Raw genomic sequence first — 24,932 nt, 5'->3', positions numbered from 1 at the left:
GCGTAGTACATAAAGAGCCAAGACCTGAGTGGATGGATTAGTGCAAATATCATTTTAATTAAAGGTTTTAAAATTACCTTTTTCCTAGGTCTCAATTTCTCTCTCCATTCTTTTAATTCTTGGCTGTGTTCCTCATCTAACTCCTTTAATTTCTGAGTCTCATGCTCAACCAGCAGGTGGCATTTTTCATTCTGAAAATAAAGTTTGAATTAGAAAAAATTTCAATCAATTAAGAAAATTTTCAAAAATACAATTAACTTCCAAAATAATAAATTATTAATCAAACATTATGCTATTATTATCTTTTTGTTTTCAACTTTTTTTTTTTAATTGTTAGGGATTCATTGAGGGTACAAAAGCCAGGTTACACTGATTGCATTTGTTAGGTAAAGTCCCTCTTGCAATCATGTCTTGCCCCCAGAAGGTGTGGCACACACCAAGGCCCTGCCCCCCTCCCTCCTTCCCTCTCTCTGCTTTCCCTCTCCCCCCCATAACCTTAATTGTCATTAATTGTCCTCATATCAAAATTGAGTATATAGGATTCATGATTCTCCATTCTTGTGATGCTTTACTAAGAATAATGTCTTCCACTTCCATCCAGGTTAATACGAAGGATGTAAAGTCTCCATTTTTTTTAATAGCTGAATAGTATTCCATGGTGTACATATACCACAGCTTGTTAATCCATTCCTGGGTTGGTGGGCATTTGGGCTGTTTCCACATTTTGGCAATTGTAAATTGAGCTGCAATAAACAGTCTAGTACAAGTGTCCTTATGATAAAAGGATTGTTTTCCTTCTGGGTAGATGCCCAGTAATGGGATTGCTGGATCAAATGGGAGGTCTAGCTTGAGTGCTTTAAGGTTTCTCCATACTTCCTTCCAGAAAGGTTGTACTAGTTTGCAGTCCCACCATCAGTGTAAAAGTGTTCCCTTCTCTCCACATCCACGCCAGCATCTGCAGTTTTGAGATTTTGTGATGTGGGCCATTCTCACTGGGGTTAGATGGTATCTCAGGGTGGTTTTGATCTGCATTTCTCTAATATATAGGGATGATGAACATTTTTTCATATGATAGCCATTCGTCTATCTTCTTTAGAGAAGGTTCTATTCATGTCTCTTGCCCATTGATATATGGGATTGTTGGCTTTTTTCATATGGATTAATCTGAGTTCTCTATAGATCGTAGTTATCAAGCTTTTGTCTGATTCAAAATATGCAAATATCCTTTCCCATTCCATAGGTTGTCTCTTTGCTTTGGTTGTTGTCTCCTTAGCTGTACAGAAGCTTTTCAGTTTAATGAAGTCCCATTTGTTTATTTTTGTTGTTGTTGCAATTGCCATGGCAGTCTTCTTCATGAAGTCTTTCCCCAGGCCAATATCTTCCAGTGTTTTTCCTATGCTTTCTTTGAGGATTTTTATTGTTTCATGCCTTAAATTTAAATCCTTTATCCATCTTGAATCAATTTTTGTGAGTGGGTCCAGTTTCAGTCTTTTACATGTAGATATCCAGTTCACCCAACACCATTTATTGAATAGGGAGTCTTTCCCCCAAGGTATGTTCTTGTTTGGTTTATTGAAGATTAGGTGGTTGTAAGATGTTAGTTTCATTTCTTGGTTTTCAATTCGATTCCAAGTGTCTATACTCTGTTTTTGTGCCAGTACCATGCTGTCTGGACCACTATGGCTTTGTAGTACACACTAAAATCTGGTATGCTGATGCCCCCAGCTTTATTTTTATTACTAAGAACTGCCTTAGCTATATGGGTTTTTTTCTGGTTCCATACAAAACGCAGAATCATTTTTTCCAAATCTTTAAAGTACAATGTTGGTATTTTGATAGGAATGGCGCTGGTAGATTGCTTTGGGAAGTATAGACATTTTAACAATGTTTATTCTTCCCATCCATGAGCATGGTGTGTTCTTCCATTTGTTAATATCCTCTGCTATTTCCTTTCTGAGGATTTCATAGTTTTCTTTATAGAGGTCCTTCACCTCCTTCATTAGGTATATTCCTAGGTATTTCATTTTCTTTGAAACTACGGTGAAGGGAGTTGTGTCCTTAATTAGCTTCTCATCTTCACTGTTATTGGTGTATACAAAGGCTACTGACTTGTGGACATTGATTTTATATCCTGAAACATTACTGTATTTTTTGATGACTTCTAGGAGTCTTGTGGTTGAGTCTTTGGGATTCTCTAAGTATAGGATCCTGTCATCAGCAAAGAGGGAGAGTTTGACCTCCTCTGCTCCCATTTGGATTCCCTTTATTTCCTTGTCTTGCCTAATTGTATTGGCTAGAATTTCCAGCACTATGTTGAATAGTAAAGGTGACAGAGGACAACCTTGTCTCATTCCAGTTCTAAGAGGAAAAGCTTTCAGTTTTACTCCATTTAGTAAAATATTAGCTGTGGGTCTGTCATTGACAGCTTCAATCAGTTTTAGAAATGTGCCACCTATGCCTATACTCTTCAGTGTTCTAATTAGAAAAGGATGCTGGATTTTATCAAATGCTTTTTCTGCATCTATTGAGAGGATCATATGATCTTTATTTTTGCCTCTGTTAATATGGTGGATAACGTTTATGGACTTGCGTATGTTAAACCAGCCTTGCATCCCTGGGATGAAACCTACTTGATTATGATGTATGACTTTTTTGATGATAAGCTGTAATCTATTGGCTAGGATTTTGTTGAGAATTTTTGCATCTATATTCATGAGTGCGATTGGTTGGAAAGTCTCCTTTTTGGTTGGGTCTTTTCCTGGTTTTGGTATCAGGGTGATGTTTGCTTCATAGAATGTGTTGGGGAAAGATTCCTTCTTCCTCGATTTTTTGGAATAATTTCTGCAGTACAGGAATAAGCTCTTCCTTGAAGGTTTGATAGAATTCGGGTATGAAGCCATCTGGACCAGGGCATTTTTTGGTTGGAAGATTTTTTATTGTTTCTTTAATCTCAGTGCTTGAAATTGGTCTGTTCAGAAGCTCTATTTCTTCCTGGCTAAGTCTAGGGAGAGGGTGTGATTCCAAATATTGATCCATTTCCTTCACATTGTCAAATTTCTGGGCATAGAGTTTCTGGTAGTATTCAGAGATGATCTCTTGTATATCTGTGGGATCAGCTGTTATTTCCCCTTTATCATTTCTGATTGAGGTTACTAGGGATTTTACTTTTCTATTTCTCGTTAGTCTGGCCAATGGTTTATCTATTTTATTTTTTTCAAAAAAGTCCTTGTTTTCATTAATTTTCTGAATGATTCTTTTGTTTTCAATTTCATTGATTTCTCATTTGATTTTGGATATTTCTTTTCTTCTACTGAGTTTAGGCTTAGATTGTTCTTCTTTTTCCAAGTCCATACGATGGCTTGTGAGTTTGTTGATGCACTCTCTTTCTGTTTTTTGAATGCAGGCATCTAAAGCGATGGATTTTCCTCTCAAAACTGCTTTTGCAGTATCCTACAGGTTTTGGTAGCTTGTGTCTTCATTGTTGTTATGCTCAAGGAAGTTAATGATTTCCTGTTTTATTTCTTCCTGCACCCATCTATTATTCAACAGAAGATTGTTTAATTTCCATGCCTTTGTTTGGGGTCAAATGTTTTTGTTAGAGTTGAGTTCCACCTTTAGTGCCTTATGGTCTGAGAAGATACAAGGTAAAATTTCAATTGTTTTTATTCTGTTGATAATTGTTTTGTGTCCCAGGATATGATCAATTTTGGAGAATGTCCCATGGGGTGATGAGAAAAATGTATATTCTTTATCTTTGGGATGGAGTAGTCTATATGCGTCTATCAAGCACAGTTGTTCTAGGGTCTCATTTAAATCTCTTATATCTTTGTTTAATTTCTGTTTAGAGGATCTGTCCAGCTCTGTAAGAGGAGTGTTAAAGTCCCCTGTTATTATGGTATTATCGGATATCATATTGCTCAGACTGAGTAAGAGGTCCGTTTCAAGAATCTGGGAGCATTTAAATTGGGTGCATAAATATTTAGAATTATAACGTCTTCTTGTTGTATTTTTCCCTTGACCAATATAAAGTGATCTTTGTCTTTTTTGACTTTAGTTGCTTTAAATCCACATGTATCTGAAAATAAGATTGCAACTCCTCTTTTTTTCTGAATTCCATTTGCCTGAAAAATTATCTTCCAACCCTTGACTCAGAGCTGTAATTTGTCTTTTGAAGCCAGGTGTGTTTCTTGCAGACAGCAAATGGATGGTTTGTGTTTTTTAATCCAGTCAGCCAATCTATGTCTCTTCAGTGGGGAATTCAAGCCATTAACATTTATTGAGATAATTGATAAGTGTGGTAGTATTCTATTCATCTTATTTTGTGAGAGTCCATTGCTTAGTTTTATCTTTTGCATCAGCGTGGAGGTTAGGTTCTGTCCTTTAATTTCTGAGTTCTCACTTTGCTGCTGATCTATTGTGGTGGTCAGTGTGTAGAACAGGTTGAAGTATTTCCTATAGAGCTGGTCTTGTTGTGGCGAATTTCCTCAATGTTTGTATATCCGTAAATGATTTGATTTCTCCATCAATTTTAAAGCTTAGCTTAGCAGGGTACAGAATTCTGGGCTGGAAATTGTTCTGTTTAAGTAGATTAAAAGTAGATGACCATTGTCTTCTTGACTGGAAAGTTTCATTGGAGAAGTCTGCGGTCACTCTGATGGATTTGCCCCTGTAGGTCAACTGGCGCTTACTGCTGGCAGCTTGAAGAATCGTTTCTTTTGTCTTGACTTTGGACAGGTTCATCACAATGTGTCTTGGGGAAGCTCGGTTAGAGTTGAGGCGACCTGGGGTCTGATATTCCTCTGAAAGCAGTGTGTCAGAATCTTTGGTGATATTTGGGAAATTTTCTTTTATAATATTCTCTAGTATGACTTCCATTCCTCTGGGGCATTCTTCTTCCCCTTCTGGAATTCCTATAACTCGTATGTTGGAACGCTTCATAAAGTCAAGTCCCATAGTTCTGATAGTGAACGTTCTGCTTTCTCTCTCTTCTTTTCTGCCTCTTTTACTATCTGAGTTATCTCAAGAACTTTGTCTTCTACCTCTGAAATTCTTTCTTCTGCATGGTCTAACCTGTTCCTGATACTTTCTATTGCATCTTTAGGTTCCCTAATTGACTGCTTCAGTTCCTTCAGCTCTGCTATATCCTTTCTATAGTCTTCCTATCGTTCATCTCTTATTTGATTCTGTTTTTGGATTTCCTTTTGGTTATTTTCCACTTTATTAGCAGTTTCCTTCATTGTTTCCATCATTTCCTTCATTGATTATTATTAAACAAATAACCATTGTTTATGCCCTCACATTAACCTAAAATAAATTTAATTTTCAAAAAAATAAATAATAACAAAAATAGCTTCAGAAGAATTAGTCTGAGCCTTTGGTTTTCCTGAGAAGGTTTGCTGGTGCCCCAAACTGAATTACAGAAGGCAGCTTGCATACGTTTTACCTGTTGGTGCCATAATGTGGAATTGGAACTATTCTACTGTAGTAAATTAAGCAAATACATAGAGTGTGCACACTGTATTCACCACCCTACAATTTTGAACATTTTAGGTTAAAACTGGATGGGCTGCACACTCCGGGTATGGTCCAAACTCACCTTTCTCTAAAGCAGCGGTTCTCAACCTGTGGGTCGTGACCCCTTTGTAACAATGAAAATATATCCTGCATATCAGGTATTTACATTATGATTCATAACAGCAGCAAAATTACAGTTATGAAGTAGCAACAAAAATAATTTTATGGTTGGGGTTCACCACAACGTAAGGAACTGTATTAAAGGGTCACGGCATTAGGAAAGTTGAGAACCAATGCTCTAAAGTAACTTTTAAATTTCTTAGGAGAAAAATTCCTATATATTTAACTTACCACTTTTTTCAAAAACCTAGAAGAAAGTCAACTATTTCCCTCTAAAATGGAAGAGAAATTTTAAATTCAAAATCTGACCAAAACAAATTTCAGAATCTGACAACAAAACTGCTTACGTCATTTTGAAACCTTTATATCTTCTTATAAAATATACTAAAAAACATACTCAAAATGGCTTCTGATAGACTCAATGTCTTAGGTTATAATTTAGCTTCATGTTTACATTAACCATGGTTATGTAAAACCAAAACAAGTGTCTGTGACACTAAACTGACCTTCATGTGGAGCTACACAAAAACACACCCTTTAAATCCTAGTGTTTATCAAGTAACACACAGTTTGCTTTGGCTAGCTATTATTTCCTCAAAACCAGCCGGCTGTGCTAGCCATGTACCACAAGTCTAGCTGTCAAGATTCTGTATCTAACCTGCAGCTGATGCAGTTCTCGAACGTTGGCTTCACACTGCAACTGAAGGTCCCGCATTTGGTTTTCATGTTTCTGATGCTGAGCCATTCTTTCATTTTTCTGCCTCTTTTCTTCTTGTGCAGCAAACTATAAACAAGGCACAGAAAACATAAATTATGATAAACAGGTAGTGTAATTTCTACATATTCTAAAGATATAAAATAATTTAACAAAACTTAAAGTAAAATAAACTAAAGCTACAAGTAATAATATGATGAGATTCAAATCTGGTGACTATAGCACGGCTTTGGGGTGAGGGACAAACTTGTACCTAATAATCTTGCTCCTCCCTGCTTAGTCTACCACCCTGCGAAGACTACACTGGTACATGCCACGTGCATATCTAACCCAGCCCACAGGGTTAAAGTGAAAATCAACAAACCCAAATTGGCTCTCAACACTTAACAACACAATTATGTGGCACTTCTAAAGGTCATTCTAATTTTGTAAACCTAAGAGGAGAGAATAATCTGTATATTTACCTGTTTAATTTTATCACGATCCTGATCTGGTGTAGCTGTTGAGTTAATTCTCAAACTTTTCTTAAACATGGCCATTCGAGTCTTAGCTTCACTGCGTTGAATCTTGGGCAGTCTTGCTCTTTCTTGAGTCTGTCTGTTTTTTAATTCCTCAATAAGTCGTTGATTGTAACGCTGCATTTGTTCTGTTTCCTAAGAAAATTATCAACAGAATCCGGTGATGTAGATATAATTTAATCCTCAACATGCACACATATATCCAAACGTGTCATTTTATTGTTGTTTTCCATAATTTCTCTCTCCTTTGTTGCATAGGGACCATAATAATATTAGGCAAAAAAATTTTTTTTTTTTTTTTTTGAGACAAGAGTCTCAAGCTGTTGCCTTGGGTAGAGTGCCACAGGATCACAGCTCACAGCAACCAATTCCTGGGCTTAAGCAATTCTCTTGCCTCTGCCTCCCAAGTAGCTGGGACTACAGTTGTCTGCCACAACGGCTGGCTATTTTTTGTTGCAGCCATCATTGTTGTTTGGCAGGCCCAGGCTGGATTCTAACTCGCCAGCTCTGGTGTATGTGGCTGGCGCCTTAGACGCTTGAGCCACAGGCACGGAGCCAGGCAAAAAATAATTTATAAGAAAATCAAAGTTATCAGTTATAAAAGTCTTATAATGAAAAGGTCTTACTAAGTATAGGAAGTCCACATTTTTAAAATACCTGAACCACAAAAGTAGCCAAAATAGCTGTTTGAAAGAGAAGATGGGACTGGGTATGGTGGCTTATGCCTATAATCCTAGCACTCTGGGAGACTAAGATGGAGAATCGCTTGAGCTCAGGAGTCAGGAGTTTGAGACCAGCCTGAGCAAGAGCAAGACCTCATCTCTACTAAAAATAGAAAAATTTCTAAGTCAAGTGTGGTGGTGGGCACCTGTAGTTCCCAGCTACTTGGGAGGCTGAGGGAGGAAGATCACTGGAACCTAGGAGTTTGAGGTTGCTGTGAGCTAGGCTGAGACCCTGGCACTCAACTACCCTGGACAACAAAAAGAGATTCTATCTTACAAAAAAAAAAAAAAAAAAAAATGAAGATTACAATGTGTAAGAGGTTTTTCACAGCATTGTAATTAGTTACCTTCCTCGTAATTTGTAGAAAATAAGTTTGCAATCATAATTAAGATACAATCAATTACTCCAAACTTCATCAAAGAAATTTTAGGACAAAAAGGAACTCTAAAATTCATTCTTTAAGAAAATAAGCTTCAAAACGAAATAGGTTAACAAACTTCAAAATAAATTTAAAAAAATTTTTCATTAACCTTCTCGTGGCGCTTAAGTAGTTGATGTCGTTGCATGAAATATTGATCTTTAAGCTGCTGTTTGAGCAGCTGGTGTTTTTCTTGTAAGTGTCGTTCTTCAAGCTCCCAAATTGCAGCTTCTCGAGCTAGAAGATAGCAGTTTTCAGAAAGTCATTTTGCTCTCTTTACTATCTACTTTGCTCTACATTTTAATATTTACATAAAAGTGTTTTATATATGCTGAGTTGTACACATACACTGACATTCTAAGCTGTAAGTAGAATTTTATCAATGTAAATAAAGATAACATTAATTCCTCTTTTCATTTTGTTCTAATGCCATATAAACAGAAAATGTCCTTCTCTAAACCAAAATTACATTTAATCACAATTACAAAGAAAAAAAAAGCAAATTTGTTGGGGGAAATAAATATTTAAAATCCCATTCTAGTGTGTAGCCATTAAGTATATCAACAATTATAAGGCATGATGAATACACAAAACTACTGACATCTATTTCTAGCACTACTTGGACAAGATAAATTTTAAGAATTATATGTTTCTCTATTAAGAAATGAGTTTAGGGTGGCACCCGTGGCTCAGTGGGCAGGGCGCCAGCCCCATATACCAAGGGTGGTGGGTTCAAACCCAGCCCCGGCCAAACTGCAACAAAAAAATAGCCGGACATTGTGGTGGGCACCTATAGTCCCAGCTACTGGGGAGGCTGAGGCAAGGGAATTGCCTAAGCCCAGGAGTTGGAGGTTGCTGTGAGCTGTGTGATGCCATGGCACTCTACCGTGGGCAATAAAGTGAAACAGTCTCTAAAAAAAAAAAAAAAAAGAAATGAGTTTAATTGTGATGGATGTGCTACTAAGTTCAACGTAAGCATTTCACATTGTGTATCAAAGCAGTACCTTGAACCCCATAAATGCATCAATGTGCAAAGTTATGATTTAATAAAAAAGAATTAAAAAAAAGAATTATATGTTTCTGTGTACTTCTATCATAAAAGAATTCTATATTTTACAGTGTTTTTTAATTTTAAAAGACTCTATTCTCCTATTTACCACAGCTTTACCTTTTCCTTTACCACCGTAGCAAAGAAAAGCATTCAGATAATTCCCAAGGTGTATCTCTGCAATATTTTTGAGCTCTCACTTCATAAACACACTCATGCTGCAGAATGTACTATACCTCTCATGAGCTGCTGTTTGTTATTCAGGCACTCTCTCTCAATATTGGCCAACTCTGCCTTCTGTTGTTGAATAATCTTTTTCAGAGAGCCATCTAATTCTTGTTGTTGCTTCTGAACAAACTCTTGCTCCTATTAGACATAGTTAACGATCAGTTAAATAAGTATCTAATGAGCTTCACATCTATTTATCTATATAACTATATACATTGGCAGTTAATAAGATTTCCAAACCAAGTTTGCAAAGTTAGCTGGATTTTAAAATGACCAAAATTATACAGTACATATATAATATAAATGTTTTACTCACTCAATTCAATCCCCCCGAAAGTATTAGAATACATAATATTCAAAACTCACTACTAAAAATGATACATACAAAAGAAGTTTATAGCCCACTTGTAATTAAAATGCCCTATTACACTAGCATGTTAGAGAAAATAATACATTTATAGCTTTTAAAACTGACTACTCACTCTACTATGGTATGATTAAAATAAGAATAAACAAGAAATGTCCTTCAGGGAGAAAGGCAATAAAAAAGCTAATAAGGAAAATAGATATCATAATCTTAGGCAATTAAGAGGAAAAAATACCAAGGCTACACTAACAGAGTAAGAAAGTTTCTGTATAGCCTGTGCCTATTAAAGAAGAACAGAAGTTTAAAGACCTAACAAGAAATAATGCGCTGTTAGAGAAATATAAACTAGGAACAAGAAAGTTACATAACTCTGTAAACAAAATTCCTATAATCACAGAATTCTATCAATATGGGATTCACTAATTTATTCAGTAAATATTAAGTACATACCATCTGACCAAATGCCAAAATTACTTTAGGAAAAAACCCTTCGATTACTTGTGTAAGAAAAAATGTTAAAGTGACTTACGGTCTTTCTCCTAGAATCATACATTTATGATAGAAAAGGAAGACTATCCACATTAAACAAACATAAATTTGTATCTCTACTCTCTGAACAGTTTCAGCAGTTACAGCAGTTGGTGATTAGCTCAAGCGATATTCAGATCAATTTTTATATGGATTTAGAATTTAGAATTAAAGAACCACTTCTTTCATAATCCCTCCTCTTATAAATCCAAGAGAAAATCACCCCTCAAGGTCCACTTTGGTTTTTTTTTTTTTTTTGGCCAGGGCTGGGTTTGAACCCACCAACTCCGGCATATGGGACTGGCGCCCTACTCCTTGAGCCACAGGCGCCACCCAAGTTTTTTTTTTTTTTTTTTTGTAGAGACAGTCTCACTTTGTCACCCTTGGTAGAGTGTCGTGGCATCACAGCTCTCAGCAACCTCCAGCTCCTGGGCTTAGGTGATTCTCTTGCCTCAGCTTCCCCAGTAGCTGGGACTACAGGTGCCTGCCACAATGCCCGGCTATTTTTTGTTGCACTTTGGCCCAGGCGGATTTGAACTTGCCACCCTTGGTATATGGGGTTGGCGCCCTACTCACTGAGCCACAGGTGCCGCCCCCAAGCTCCACTTTGGAACTATTCTTTACACCTTGCAGAGTCTGACAAGGTCCAGATTACTACCAGCCTATTTCTCAAGTCACAAAGAAGCCCAGCAACGTTCCTTGTTTGCCTCACTACAATTACACCATGATGGTAAAGTAATGTGGAGTCATAAATGCTGTCTCACTTGCATCATTTGTATTTTAGCATAAATACAAATATATAGCAGAAAAAAGAAAAGGCTAATGAATTGCCTCCATAAAATACAATCACCAACTTGACTACAGTCACTTTATCATTAAAACATTATCATTGACCTGGTGTGATGGTCAGAGGAGGAGGATCCCTTAAGGCCAAGAGTTTAAGACCAGCCTGGGCAACAGTGAGATCCTATCTCTATAAAACTTAAAAAAAAAAAAAAAAAAAAAAAAAAAAAAATTAGGAAAAAATAAATCAGGTAGGCATGGTGGTGCATGCATATAGTCCCAGCTATTCAGGAGGTTGAGGCAGGAAGATCACTTGAGGTTGCAGAGAACTACGATGATGCCACTGCATTCTAGCCCAGGCAACACAGCAAGACCCTGTCTCAAAAAACAAAATAAAACATTAATACCGTTAAAATTTTTTTTAATTCAACTATTTAAAATAAGGACTTCTGAATTTTACTTAAAGATATTAAAAATCTCCATGCCTATCTTTTAAGCAGTTATACAAAGGTTGTTCAAGATTCGCTTTTTCTCATAGTAAATATTCACAATTAAATTGTTTCTCTCATTTCAAAGAAAAAATAACTATCATTTAAAAAATTCAATGACGGGTGGCACCTGTGCTCAAGGAGTAGGGCGCCAGTCCCATATGCCAGAGGTGGCGGGTTCAAACTCAGCCCCGGCCAAAAACCAAAAAAAAAAAAAAAAAAAAAAAAAGACTTAGTAAAAAATTCAATGACTTTTAAATTCAACTATCTAAAATAAGGACTTTCGAGTTTTAGTTAAAGAGATGCAAAATCACCAGGGCTATCTTTTAAGGTATAACACAGCACATTGATTTTTTTTTTTTTTTTTTATTGTTGGGGATTCACTGACAACACAGCACATTGTTTAAGCCTCCCTTTATATGATAGTAAATATTTGTAATAAAATTAAATTGTCTAACTTAAATTGTAAAATTTTTATGTGTAAACTTGTAAATGTTCAGGGTCAAAGAAAACTTACTATTACAAGTCATGAGTTGTTCTGAGGGGGAAAAAACGAAAAGGAAAACTTTTATCAAGCACTTAGTACTGGGCATTATATACTTACAAGGGTACTAAAGTTGATAAAAGATTCAGAGGCTGGGCGTGGTGACTCACACCTATAATCCTAGCACCCTAGGAAGCCAAAGTGGGTGGATTGCTTGAGCTCAGGAGTTCGAGACCAGCCTGAGCAAGAGCAAGACCCTATCTCTTAAAAAAAAAAAATAGCTGGGCATTGTGGCAGGCACCTATAATCCCAGCTATTTGGGAGGCTGGGGGTTTTGAGCCTAGGAGTTTAAGGTTGTTATGAGATATGACACTCTACCTAGAGTGAGACTGTCTCAAAATAAATAAATAAACACACTTCTACCTTCAAGGAACGTCCATCCAATTGGTCCCAAGTACCAACAGTCTTGGTCTGTCAGTCCACATAAATAGTTGTCCCTTTCCCTTAGTATCACACTTTTAAACTGCAGAAACTGATAGCTGGAAATAAAGGGTTCAGAAACCATGCCTCATAATGAATTAATGAAAGAACTACAGAAGTATTCCTTGAAGCAGCTAATACATAAGGGGTCAAGAAGAGCTAAGACTGTTCAATAGAAGCAGAGAGAACTAGTGTTGTGCAGCTTCAGAAAGTAAAACAAGGATCAACAGGCAAAAGTTAAGGTAGGCCACTGCAGAGGAGAGCTACGGACTTGAATAATTAAGCAGAGTTTGAGTGACTATATACTGTGAACACCACACAAAGGATTTTTTATATTAAAGGTAAAAATTTTTTGAAAAGGTCCCTTACACCCTAATTAATATATCTATTTACCTCAAAAGAAATGAAGTCTTAATATTACTGAGCATTCACCAAGTTTCCTAACTCAAAGCCAAGTACAATGCATTCACAATGGAATCTATAATTATAAATGTCTTTTAGGACTTAAAAGAGATTTTTTTATTCCAAAAAGATTGCACAAATTATATTCACCTTAAAGAAAACACACAACAGACGGAAATAAACACTAGGAGTAACAAAAGACAACAAAAGAACCCAAACTATCAAGGTCAAATTCATTTCTTTTTTTCAGATTAATATGAGGGTGCAAACAATTAAGTCACACTGTTTGTGTTTGTTAGACAAAGTCCAAGTTGTAATTGAGCCCTTCACCCAGGAGGTGTGCCACGTACCCATACATTGTGCCCAGTAGGTGAGAGCTTACCAATACCCTTTCCTCCTCCCCTCTATCCCCAAATTCATTTTTTAAAATGGACACATAAAAGTGTAAAATGAGTACCCCTTAAAAGTACCAGTTTAAATTCTGATAAGGAATTTTATTATATTAATCAGATAACCATAAACATTAAAAATACAACTTTGGGTTCTAGAAAACTGTGATATATATTCGGCTCTTTGTACAGAATTTGATCAATTTTAACTCAAAATAAAGGCTAAAAATGGTAATGATCAGAAAAGTGATCGTAATTCATAACTTCTCCCTCCATTTAAAAATATCATTGTTTTACTTACTCATTTAGAAAACTGTAGAAAGAATTAAACAGATGCCAATTATTAAAAAAATTAAGTCTAATCAGGAGAAGGAAAAAGAGGGATTGAAATCAAGCTGTATTCTATCTACTCCAGTTGTATATTTCAAACATCCCAAACAAAAATTACAGTGATAATTGAGGAAGTCATTTCCCTGGGGAAACTGTGAGAAAGAATACAGCCTAGAATTCCAGAACTTAAAACTACAATGAGGAGAGCAGAGACTCACTATTCATAACTATTTGAATAAATGCAAACTAATGCTAAATGGAACTAAAATCACTACTTTTAACATGGCTTTTCTGACCATATCCATAATTAAAACATCTAAATAGACATATATGCAATCAAAATGTCACGTCACACAAAGATAAACATCTAATCACAGCATTCAATTTCTCACATGTGCAAAGCTTATAAAATACTATTGTGAAGATATTTTACTTGAAAAAATAAAAATCTCAAATTAGAATTTATGGTTTTAGAAATTATAGAAAAAAGAACACTGTATTAAAAGTGTTCCAGCTCCACCATTAATTTCTTATGTGATTTTAAGTAGATCATTTAATCTTCTATGCCTCAATTTCTTCATCTGTAAAATGGACATAACTCCATTCCTTTATTAGGATGGTGGCAGTGAGAATCAAATGTGAAAATTCTTTGAATAATACTATACTGTACTATAAGTCTGATTACCACTATTATTTTCATTATAGATGTTATCATCTATTGATCTAGATTTTAGCAAGTTAAGCCAACAAGGAAAAGGCACATGTGAGTCAAACAAAAAGCAGGTAAAACAGAAGGCATCCTCCCACAGGCACGCGGGACTTACATCCTGCATTTGGGCGTTGAAGACTGCACAAGATGACAACTGAAAAGACTGAATCATGACCTGAGCAACACCCTGTGAAGCAGAATACAGTGCACCTCCCAGGTGAGAACATATCTGAGTGACTTTGTGTAATGGAAAGAATCATTATACAAATGTAAAGTTTCTGGAGGTCTGGAGCAAGTCACTTAACAGAGGCGCCTCTTTCTCATTTGTATAATGAAGGGTTTGAACTAGGTTAGTCATTTCCAACTTCTAGTGTGTTGCTGTTGTTTTTTAAACTAGTAGAATCCTCTTTAGAACTCACCAAAAAATGTCAATTTATAAAACAGATCAAAACTAGTATTGCATCTACTGAAGTAAAAGCAGGGGCCTGCAACCCACAGACCCTGCTTTTGCAGGATTCCCAGAGTTGCTTTTCCTTTCTTTTGAGACAGAATCTTAAGCTGTCACCCTGGATAGTGTGCCACGGTGTCAAAGCTTACAGAAACCTCCAACTCTTGGGCTCAAGTGATCCTCTTGCCTCAGTTTTTCTATTTTTAGTAGAGACAGGGTCTAGCTTTTGCTCAGGCTGGTCACGAACCTGTGAGCTCCAGCAATCCACCTGCCTCGGCCTCCCAGAGTGCTAGGATTACAGGCATGAGCCCCCAGAGTTGCTTTTTCAAAACTCAAAAGCTCCCAGGAGCTCGGTTTGAAAAGCACTGGATTTAGATGATCAACTATGTTCTAGCTCTATGAATATATGGCTATTATTTATGAAACCTCAAAAACAGTTTAAAATAATTGTAAAGTTATCAAGTTCTGGTACCTTCATTAAAAACAACAGAAATACTTTTAAAATTTGTTAGATTATTAAATTCCTCATTAATTTACTATTACTTTTAGCTCTAATTGGAAAATACAAGCCATCCTCCAAAGCTGTATGAAAAAAATCACAAAAAACAAACTTATTAAAGTATAAGATTACTTTATTCATCCAACACTAAATTCTCAATTTTGACTCTATAGAGTTTGATATATTACCTTTTAGAATTAAAAAAAAAAGACTGTATTCCTTTATAAGGTAAAACCATATTGTTATTATCTGGTTCGAAATCCAAATTAGCCAAAAGCAGATATGTGGCCAATAAGGACTTCCTCTTCACTTGTCAACAAGACATGGCCAAGAACAACTGGGTCAAGCTGAGTAAAGTTAAGGTGCAGCACAGAGCATGCAGCTTGAAGAGGAGAGGCAGAACGGTGGGGTGGATCAATGTTTGATATGTGGAGCTACACTTATCTGGATGAGAATCCTGACTCTACCATTAACAGATATGTGACCTTGGGAGAGTCACCCAACTTTCCTCTGCTTTAGTTCCCTCACCTGAAAGAGGGGGATAATTAGAGTATTTATCTCAAGAGTAGTTAAATTAGATTTAATGAGTTCACACACATAAAGCATGCAGAACAGTGTAAATGACACATAGTAAATGTTGTGTTTGCTATTGCACCTTAAACTAGTAATCCCAATACCAGGTCAAGACAAAATGTTTTAATGGCTCATGATAAGAGGAAAAAAAAAAAAGCAAAATAAATTTATTCAGATAAGCTGGTTTTAAATTAAAAATTCCAAGATTATATTTTCTTATTTTTCAGAGTATTAAAATTATTCTCTCCTTGGAAATCATACAATGACCAGCAAATGGCAATTTTTAAATATTCTTATTTCACAAAATTAAAAAAAAAATTTTTAACAGCAGTTCATGCCATAGTTCTCAGGGGTTGCCCTTTGCTGTCTTGAACAGCTCAGTTTATGTTAACAAAGTTCCCCCAAAATATGAATTTCAACATAGACCCGCCCTCTTTCTTTGCTTCCTGAGTAAAGCCTGGCTTTGTCCACACTGATTCCCTAGTGACTGTTGTGGAAATTGCTCATCTCCTATGACCCACAAAAACACTGATCATGAGCTTAGGTCAGCTCTCTCCTACCTTTCCTTGACTTTTACCTTCCTAGAAAAAACTACCTGCTTCCACTCTTGCCTGTCACCTCAACTTCACCAAATTTTTCCTTTTCCCTCCCTGCCTTTTCCCTTCTTGGTAGAGATGAGGTCTTGCTATGTTACCCAGGCTGGTCTCAAACTCCTGGGCTCAAGCAATCTTCCCATCTCAACCTCCCAAAGTGCTGGAATTCCAGGTGTGAGCCACTGTTCTCCGTCTCTCCTTGTTTTCCACTGTGTCTGTCCCACCCGTCCCACCATTGCTAGCTAGCTCAGTAGTCCTCCATTGCTCCTGAAGGGCCTCTGACAGTACAGTCAAGCGCTTAATAGATATTTAATGAACAGAAGAGCCCCAAAGTAGCTTGGCACATTTTGTTTCAATATAAGAATTTCCTGACAAGACTATTAGAAAATGGAATTGGGGCTCGGCACCCATAGCTCAGTGAGTAGGGTGCTGGCCACATACACCAAAGCTGGCCAGTTCAAGCCTGCCCTGGGCCTGCTAAAACAATGACAGCTGCAACCAAAAAATAGCCGGGTGTTGTGGCGGGCGCCTGTAGTCCCAGCTACTCGGGAGGCTGAGGCAAGAGAATTGCTTAAGCCCAAGAGTTGGAGGTTGCTGTGAGCTGTGATGCCATAGCCACCTACCGAGGGTGACATAGTGAGACTCTGAAATAAAGAAATAAAAAAAATAAAAAAAAAAAAAAAATAAAAAAAAAAACATAGTTCTCAGGGGTTTTTCTTGTTTCTGTGATTTGTTTAATGGATCTATAAAATCTAAAAATCTATGGGCGGCGCCTGTGGCTCAGTCGGTAAGGCGCCGGCCCCATATACCGAGGGTGGCGGGTTCAAGCCCGGCCCCAGCCAAACTGCAACCAAAAAAATAGCCGGGCGTTGTGGCGGGCGCCTGTAGTCCCAGCCACTCGGGAGGCTGAGGCAAGAGAATCGCTTAAGCCCAGGAGTTGGAGGTTGCTGTGAGCTGTGTGAGGCCACGGCACTCTACCAAGGGCCATAAAGTGAGACTCTGTCTCTACAAAAAAAAAAAAAAAAAAAAAAAAAAAAAACAAATTAAAAAATCTAAAAATCTAGAAACCACTTTAAATCACATAACTCGTTAAAAAAAAATACTTCAAAGCAACAATTAATACATAATCCATATTTCTTTTTCCTGTCACTGATACATGTAACTAAAAAGTGTGCTGGCTCTGTGCCTGTAGCTCAAGTGGCTACGGCACCAGCCATATACACCAGAGCTGGTGGGTTTGAATCTAGCCTGGGCCCGCCAAACAAGGACAACTACAAATAAAATATAGCCGGGCATTATGGCAGATGCCTGTAGTTCCAGCTACTTGGGAGGCAGAGGCAAGAGAATCACTTAAGCCCAGGAGTTGGAGGTTGCTGTGAGCCGTGATGCCATGGCACGGCACTCTACCCAGGGCGACAGCTTGAGGCTCTGTCTCAAAAACAAACGACCCCCACCCCCCAAAAAAAAACCCAAAGTGTGCGTATTTTTTGATCTGTGGCTCCAGATTGAGTGCAAACAATTAAAAGATCCACCTTTCTTTGTATAAAAGGCCTTGTAAAGTCATGTGAGATAACTCAAAAAATACTAATTTATCTAGTTTTGTAAAGAATTCGCTCATTTTATGATAAGGCTCCACCTTATCAAGTTTAACTGTATGTGAGTAAAAATAGTGTATCCATTTAATTGCAGGAGGCTGAACCAAAAAGAAAAATAACATACTTAGTATTTAAAATCTGGTTTTTAAAGTTGCTTATGCTATTGAGCTTAAAAGCATGAAATGTTTGGTCTACAATTTAACACTACCATTTATCATTTTTCTTCTAACTTTAAACTTTATAGAAATAATATATAGGCTTACTTTTAATAGGAATACTTTTTACAAGCACAATACTTATATATTCACCCTAAAATGTCATCTATCAAAAATTGGCATTATTAATTGAAAATATAAGCTGTTATCATGATTAAAATCACATAACAGTGAATTATACATTTACATATGTGTTTATTTCATCTAGATTCTACTGTCCAAGCATTCCATTTAATTTCATTTTAGTAACTGAAATGTCACCTTAGTGAGAATTTAGTATACTATATAAAGAAATCTTGGGAATCTTTTGATGGGAGAAGTCTATGTTATACAACAATGACAGTTAAAAGTTATCCTTTCAACCATGGTTCATCGAGCTGTGAGGAAATAGTGCTTTCTGTTTTTAGTAGCATTAAGCTGCTGCTGTTACCTGAGCATGCTGGCTTTGTGTAAGCTCCTCTTTCCTGCGTTTCATGAGCTCTTTTCTCAGCTCTTTGGGTGCTTTCTCCACTTCATTTATAACCTACAGTGTATAAGCATGCAGGATGTGGGGAAATAATACTTTCTCCACAGAAAGAATTTATGTGAGCAGATAAGCTACAAGTCAAATATTAAAGTTGTTAAAAAGTTCCTTTCAACATGCATTAGCATAGGTGTTAGTTTGGTGAAAAAGAATAAAAGGATAGAACATGCGTAATCTCCGTGCAGAAAGGGACATTACACCATAGAAAAGGTTAATTAGTTGCTTAATTAGCCTTATATATCATTTTCTCTCTTAAAGATCCAAAGATAAAATCAGTAAAGAATTACCAGCAGCACTGATGCTGAACTAAAGGTGATAAATTCAGCTGACCTTGAAAGATGATAAAATTATAAACATATCTATTGACAATGTTTCATATCTATTGAAATATTGAACATAAGGAAAGCTAATGCCATTTATAAAAGTGTAAAACTTCTTAATTGGCTTGTCCAAAGAAATAATTTCACATAAAATCCACTTAATGAGACCAAAAAAAGAAAAGGATAAAGAAAGTCTTAGTTTATACAAAGGAGAAATAAATAGATACAAAGCTTTTTTTATAAAACACACCATCTTATAGATGGTGTGATAAAAATGAACATATCTGATAATCTTATGTAGGATCAGAGTAACATTCTCCTTTGCTGACAATTTAAAGCTTGTCGGACTTAAAAGTTGGTAATACAAGCACTCTTTAACAGTTTAGTAAGGTGTGATTTACTACACCAGATAAAATATAAGGAGTTCTTACTTTTAATCATTTCAAAATCCTAGATGTGTATTTCATCTAACAATAGATCTGTGTAATCCAACTATGAAAAATGATTATGTGTTTACAAGTAGAAGCACCAAAAGAAACCAGATTCCAATCACCACATGCTATTGATGGTCTGTGAAAGAGACTGATTTTGATTTAACATAGTTTTTAAAAATTTCCCATCAGTAATCCCTCATGAAGCCAAATCACCATCAAAAGGAAGAGACTCCCCAAATGCAAGAAGTTTAGCAATAAGAAAAAAATAATAATTATTTAAAACATGCATATCATTGATCTCAAATATGCTCAATGGCTCAGACTGTCCCACCCCAAAACAATAACAAAAACTAAGACTTTAATATACTTAGGGTTAGCTACATATTTACTTGTAACATTTTTTAAATTTAATCTGATATAAAGAATAATCTTTCAAGAAAACCACCCATTGTTTTGATAAAATTAATACGTAGGCCCAGTAAACTCATACCTGATGGCATATAGAGAGCAATTCTACATAAAACACAATGACTAATAACAAAACAGTGATTTTTAGAAATGGAATCCATATCAAATAAAATTACACAGCATTTCACTCATCTTTACTTGAAGAAATCATGGAACATACTATATATATTAACGTTCAACTGTATCCTTTTTAAAGCAGATCCTTAAGAAGCAGCATTATGACATTCCATTTTCTTCATAATTTAAATGTTAAAATCAATGAACCTGGGTATTTGAGATGTATAACAAAAGTGAAAATGCATTTACTAGCTTGAGTTTTTCCTTTGATCCAACCCTAATGCAACTGATGATAATTTTAATCACTAAGGTCTTTTATAACACAGAAAGGTAAATCCCCCCTCCTATACTGAAGATATAAAATAAATTATAAAATTCTCTCTGAAACTTGCTTTTATGTAAAACTTTCATAGTTTTAATTTGGGATGAAATTACATATTATTAATATAATGTGTAAATCCTCCTTCTGAATCAATGACCATCCTTCTTAGTAAATAATATTGCAAATACATTCTATAACATGGAAAAATGAAAAAATTCATTCTCATCGAATGCCTTTACAGAGATTTCTACTTTTGACTCTTCAAAGTAGCTCACAATTAGATGAGCTTACAGACATTATTTAGAATTTCAGGTCATTTAGCTTTTGTTTGGCATAATGTCCAAGGAAGATAATAAAGGTAATCAAGAAAGAAATTTGTTAAAAGTATGAACTAGGCTTGGTGCCCACAGCTCAGTGAGTAGGGCGCCAGCCACATACACTAAGGCTGGTGGGTTCGAGCATGGCCCTGGCCTGCTAAACAGCAAGGACAACCACAAACAAAAAATAGCCAGGTGTTATGGCAGGTGCCTATAGTCCCAGTTATTTGGGAGGCTGAGACAAGAGAATCACTTAAGCCCAAGAGTTTGAGGTTGCTGTGAGCTGTGATGTCATAGCACTCTACTGAGGGCAACATAGTGAAACTCTGTCTCAAAAAAAAAAAAAAAATATATGAACTAAAAGTGACAATTTATAAATAATGAGTTATTGCTACCACCAGCAAACACAACATAACAAGTTTTTGTAAAAAAATAAAAATAGTTCTATATAATAAAAGGAGATTCGATTTGAAGACTTGGTTCAAGGTTTAGCTGGTTATTCAACAATAGTCTGTGATCTTGAACAGGCCACCAAAACTTTTTACTTCAGTCTTCTGGGCAGTTAGATGGGCTAATGCCTGACCTAACTGCTACCCTACCTGACTACTGGGAAGACTGAATGAAAGAATGAAATGAGTGCTATTTAATTATTATTAAATGTTATTCCTATTTCTTTAGTCATAAATTTACATTTTAAAAATATAGCTTCAGTAATTAAAAATGGTAGTTAGAATTACCTCCTTCTTTCGGTTCTTTAGCATATTCTGAAATTTGGACAGTTCTTTTTCTTGTTCCCCTTTAATGCGTTTGGCTTCATCTCTCAAACGATTTGTGTGTTCTTGTTCCAGACGTTCAATAGTTTGCTTCTGCTGTTTTTCTAGATTCTCAATTTCCTGGTCATACTGTCGCTTTTTACTCTGTAAAACGATGTAGCTCAAGATGATTGATTATCATCCATGATAACTCACTATAGTGAAGAAGTTTACTAAGAGCACATAACTAGCATTTAAATTTACTGATGTGACATCTTTACAATACTGAATAAGTCAAATACATTAAAATGTCTTATAAAATTTAACAAAAAAACACAAGTAGGTCATTTTTTTTTTTGTTCTAACCAGGAAAATATTTTTCTATACTGTAATATAATGTTCAAAACTTTTAGGCAATCCAGGTTGCTATGAGCTGTGATGCCATAGCACTCAGGTATGCAATCCCGAATACCCAATTGTTTTTTTTGTTTTTTTTTTTTGTAGAGACAGAGTCTCACTGTACCGCCCTCGGGTAGAGGGGTAGAGTGCCGTGGCGTCACACGGCTCACAGCAACCTCTAACTCTTGGGCTTACGCGATTCTCTTGCCTCAGCCTCCCGAGCAACTGGGACTACAGACGCCCGCCACAACACCCGGCTATTTTTCTGTTGCGGTTTGGCTGGGGCTGGGTCCAAACCTGCCACCCTCGGCATATGGGGCCGGCACCCTACTCACTGAGCCACAGGCGCCGCCCCTGAATACCCAATTGTTATGAAGTACTATGGCAAGTTAGAAAAATGTCAGTATTTATCCAATAAAAATGTTAATAAATTAAAGACTCCTGTCTATATAACACTCAAGTAATACTGCATATTGGCATATTTAAGTATTTTTTAAAAGCCTTTTTAAAAAATTGCAAAGCAAAATATTTCAGAAAATACCTGAGGTAGGGCGACAGTTTTTATAAGATTGTGGAAATAAAATATAAGCATTATAAAAATACTCAATGAGAACACAAGTTGTTCTACTTTTTGTTAGGAATTCTCAGTTATGACACAATGCATGTCATCAACAATGTCACACTTCACACAAAACAATCTATCACTTAGAATTATAAGACACGAAAAGGATTACATTAAAAACATGAATACTTAACATTTCAAATGATCTTTTTCTTTTTTTTTTTTTTTTTTGCAGTTTTTGGCCAGGGCTGGGTTTGAACCCACCACCTCTGGTATATGGGGCCGGCGCCCCACTCCTTGAGCCACAGGCACCACCCCAAATGATCTTTTTCTAACCTAATGTTAAGGCAGATATTCAACGTGATTACTGGTAGTTCTTATCACATCACTAATTCCTTCTCCAGCTTTGGAAAGGCAAAAACTGAAGGGCTGAATGACAATTCCCCTTGACTTGACTGTCAGCACTGTTTGTTCTAGCATCAGTGAAAAAGGATCTGGAGGCTTAACAGTAGGCACCAGAGAAGAAAGCGTATTTTTAAAAAGGATTTAAGAAGTCATGCTACTCAGCCAGGTTTGAAGAAAAATAATCTAGACTGGCGTAAATCTTAGATTCTAATTCTGAAAAATCAAACTGGAGCACTTAAAAATTATCCAGCAATAGGCACGTAAGAATTTTGTAAGCCATCTATTTGGCTTCGTGATTTTAAGTTTTCATGATTGGAATGGACAATCCTTTCAAGACAAAAGAGCCCTATCCTCTCTCAGAGGCATCCAGAATACCAGAAATACGGCACAAAGCCAGAGTAATCTGGCCATCAGAAAACAATCACTAGAGTGATTTTTCACTAACTCTCATTAACACAAAATGTTACACAAATCTAAGACTTTACCATCATTTCCTGCTCAAAGCGACGGAAAATTTGTTCTCGTTGTTGCTGCAGTTTACCGTTAAGCTGCTGTTGGGCTCTTTGCTCTTCTTTTTGAAGAAATCTTAATTCCCGCAGTTCCTGACGTCTGATGAAATTTAATGGTAATGATAATAAAGACAGTAAAAATTATACCTTTGAAGTAATACTTTAAAAAAAAAGCTTAAAAAATTTTTAAAGTAAAAGAATAAGCCAAAGTCAGCGAAGAATTTACCTTATTTCCCTATTCTTAAGAGACTGAAAAGAAATTACAAATCAGTTTTAATTAATTGTTTCTCTACTCACCTAAGAAACCTCAACTCTTCAGTTTTGGAATCACTATCTGTAACTATCTTCGACGTTGTTACACTAACTTCTACACCATCAACAATAAATTTGCGTGTTTTCTTCAATGTTTTCTTTTGTCTTCTTGTTTCCTAAGTGAAATTTTATTTTAATTAGACTGTATATAGGTAATACTGAAGGTAGAGAACATTTTCCTCTTTTAAAAACACAAGTGAACAGCAACGAAAACTACACATATTAATAGAAATAGGACTCATCTATGAAAACAATTATATCACCTGGAACCTCATCTGGCTTACATATGAATACCTTTTGATGACATACAACTTTTATGACATCACATCATCATTAGACAAAAGTAATAATGAGCAATCACATAAATGACTAATTAGTACAACTTTTACATGTTAGCCATTTTTTCTTCAACTGTTCATTGTGTAAATTCTCAGATTCCTCTGCATTTTCATCGACAAAACACTAAAAACTGAATTCCGGGGCTCATCCCTTTAATCAATTAAGTCTGGTGGTGGCTAGGGATCTACTTTTTGAAAAAGTGCTCAGGTAATTTTTAAACACTGCTAAGAGCCAAGACTGGGAATAAAAACATATTTAATCAGTAACAATATTATTAACAGCTCTCCTCCATTGCAGAGACAGAGATGAAAATGTGTGTTCTTAGTAGAAAGAGAGCACCTCTACTGTACCCTAAAAGTACCAGATCTGGTCAAGCACGTGGCACTCTGGAAGGCCGAGGGGAGAGGATAACTTGAGGCCACATGTTTGAGACCAACCTAAGCAATATAGCAAGACCTCATCTCTACATAAAATAGGAAAACCATGGACATGGTGGCATGCACCTATAGTCCCAGCTACGCAGGAGGATTGTTTGAACCCAGAGTTTGAGGTTGTAGCAAACAGAGTAAGACTCCACCTCAAAAAAAAAAAAAAAAAAGAATTGTAAACAGTTTGTCTTTGGCACCTTCCAATGACCTTTCCTCAACCTCTCCACTTAAAGTTCTATTCTTCAAGGTTCCAATATCCTCATGTTCCTCTTCCTAAGCCCTGGACTATGGTAGGCTTCTTCTAAAATCTAAAACTGCCATGCTCTACAAAATACATTTATCTCCCCTTAACCTACAAGCTTCACAGTTCTTCAGCTTTTACTAACATCCCACAATTAATATTTTAATTTACACGTAAGTATTTACATTTTAAAGAAGCTGAATGAATGAATGAATTTTAGATTGGTGAGACTTCAGCCAGTGAAACAAAGTAAATGAAAAAAAGAAGAAAATCCAGGAAATACAGTAGAACCTCTATAAGTTGACTACTGAAAGGACTGTAACAAACTGGTCAACGTAAGGAAGTAGGCCTACTGTACCGATAAGCACATGTGGTAG

At 36.2% G+C, this 24,932-nt stretch overlaps 1 protein-coding gene across 2 annotated transcripts in view; it reads right to left on the bottom strand.

Moving 5' to 3' along the window:
• The window catches only part of SLK (STE20 like kinase), a 79,469-nt gene that overhangs the window by 8,337 nt on the left and 46,200 nt on the right, over positions 1 to 24,932 (bottom strand). Inside the window, exons 10-18 of one of the 2 annotated variants that reach the window (XM_053583153.1) lie at positions 23,533 to 23,663; positions 23,212 to 23,335; positions 21,346 to 21,525; positions 18,598 to 18,690; positions 9,293 to 9,422; positions 8,121 to 8,245; positions 6,814 to 7,002; positions 6,293 to 6,418; positions 78 to 191 (exon numbers count right to left, since the gene is read on the bottom strand). In XM_053583153.1, coding sequence (XP_053439128.1) covers positions 78 to 191; positions 6,293 to 6,418; positions 6,814 to 7,002; positions 8,121 to 8,245; positions 9,293 to 9,422; positions 18,598 to 18,690; positions 21,346 to 21,525; positions 23,212 to 23,335; positions 23,533 to 23,663 — 1,212 coding nt within the window. The remainder of the gene's footprint in view (positions 1 to 77; positions 192 to 6,292; positions 6,419 to 6,813; positions 7,003 to 8,120; positions 8,246 to 9,292; positions 9,423 to 18,597; positions 18,691 to 21,345; positions 21,526 to 23,211; positions 23,336 to 23,532; positions 23,664 to 24,932) is intronic. The other variant, XM_053583154.1, reaches the window with a different exon arrangement.

Source organism: Nycticebus coucang, chromosome 3, assembly GCF_027406575.1.
Source record: "Nycticebus coucang isolate mNycCou1 chromosome 3, mNycCou1.pri, whole genome shotgun sequence".
NCBI classification, from domain to species: domain Eukaryota; kingdom Metazoa; phylum Chordata; class Mammalia; order Primates; family Lorisidae; genus Nycticebus; species Nycticebus coucang.
The sequence above is the reverse complement of the archived record's forward strand: the minus strand, read 5'-3'. Positions and strand labels throughout refer to the sequence as shown.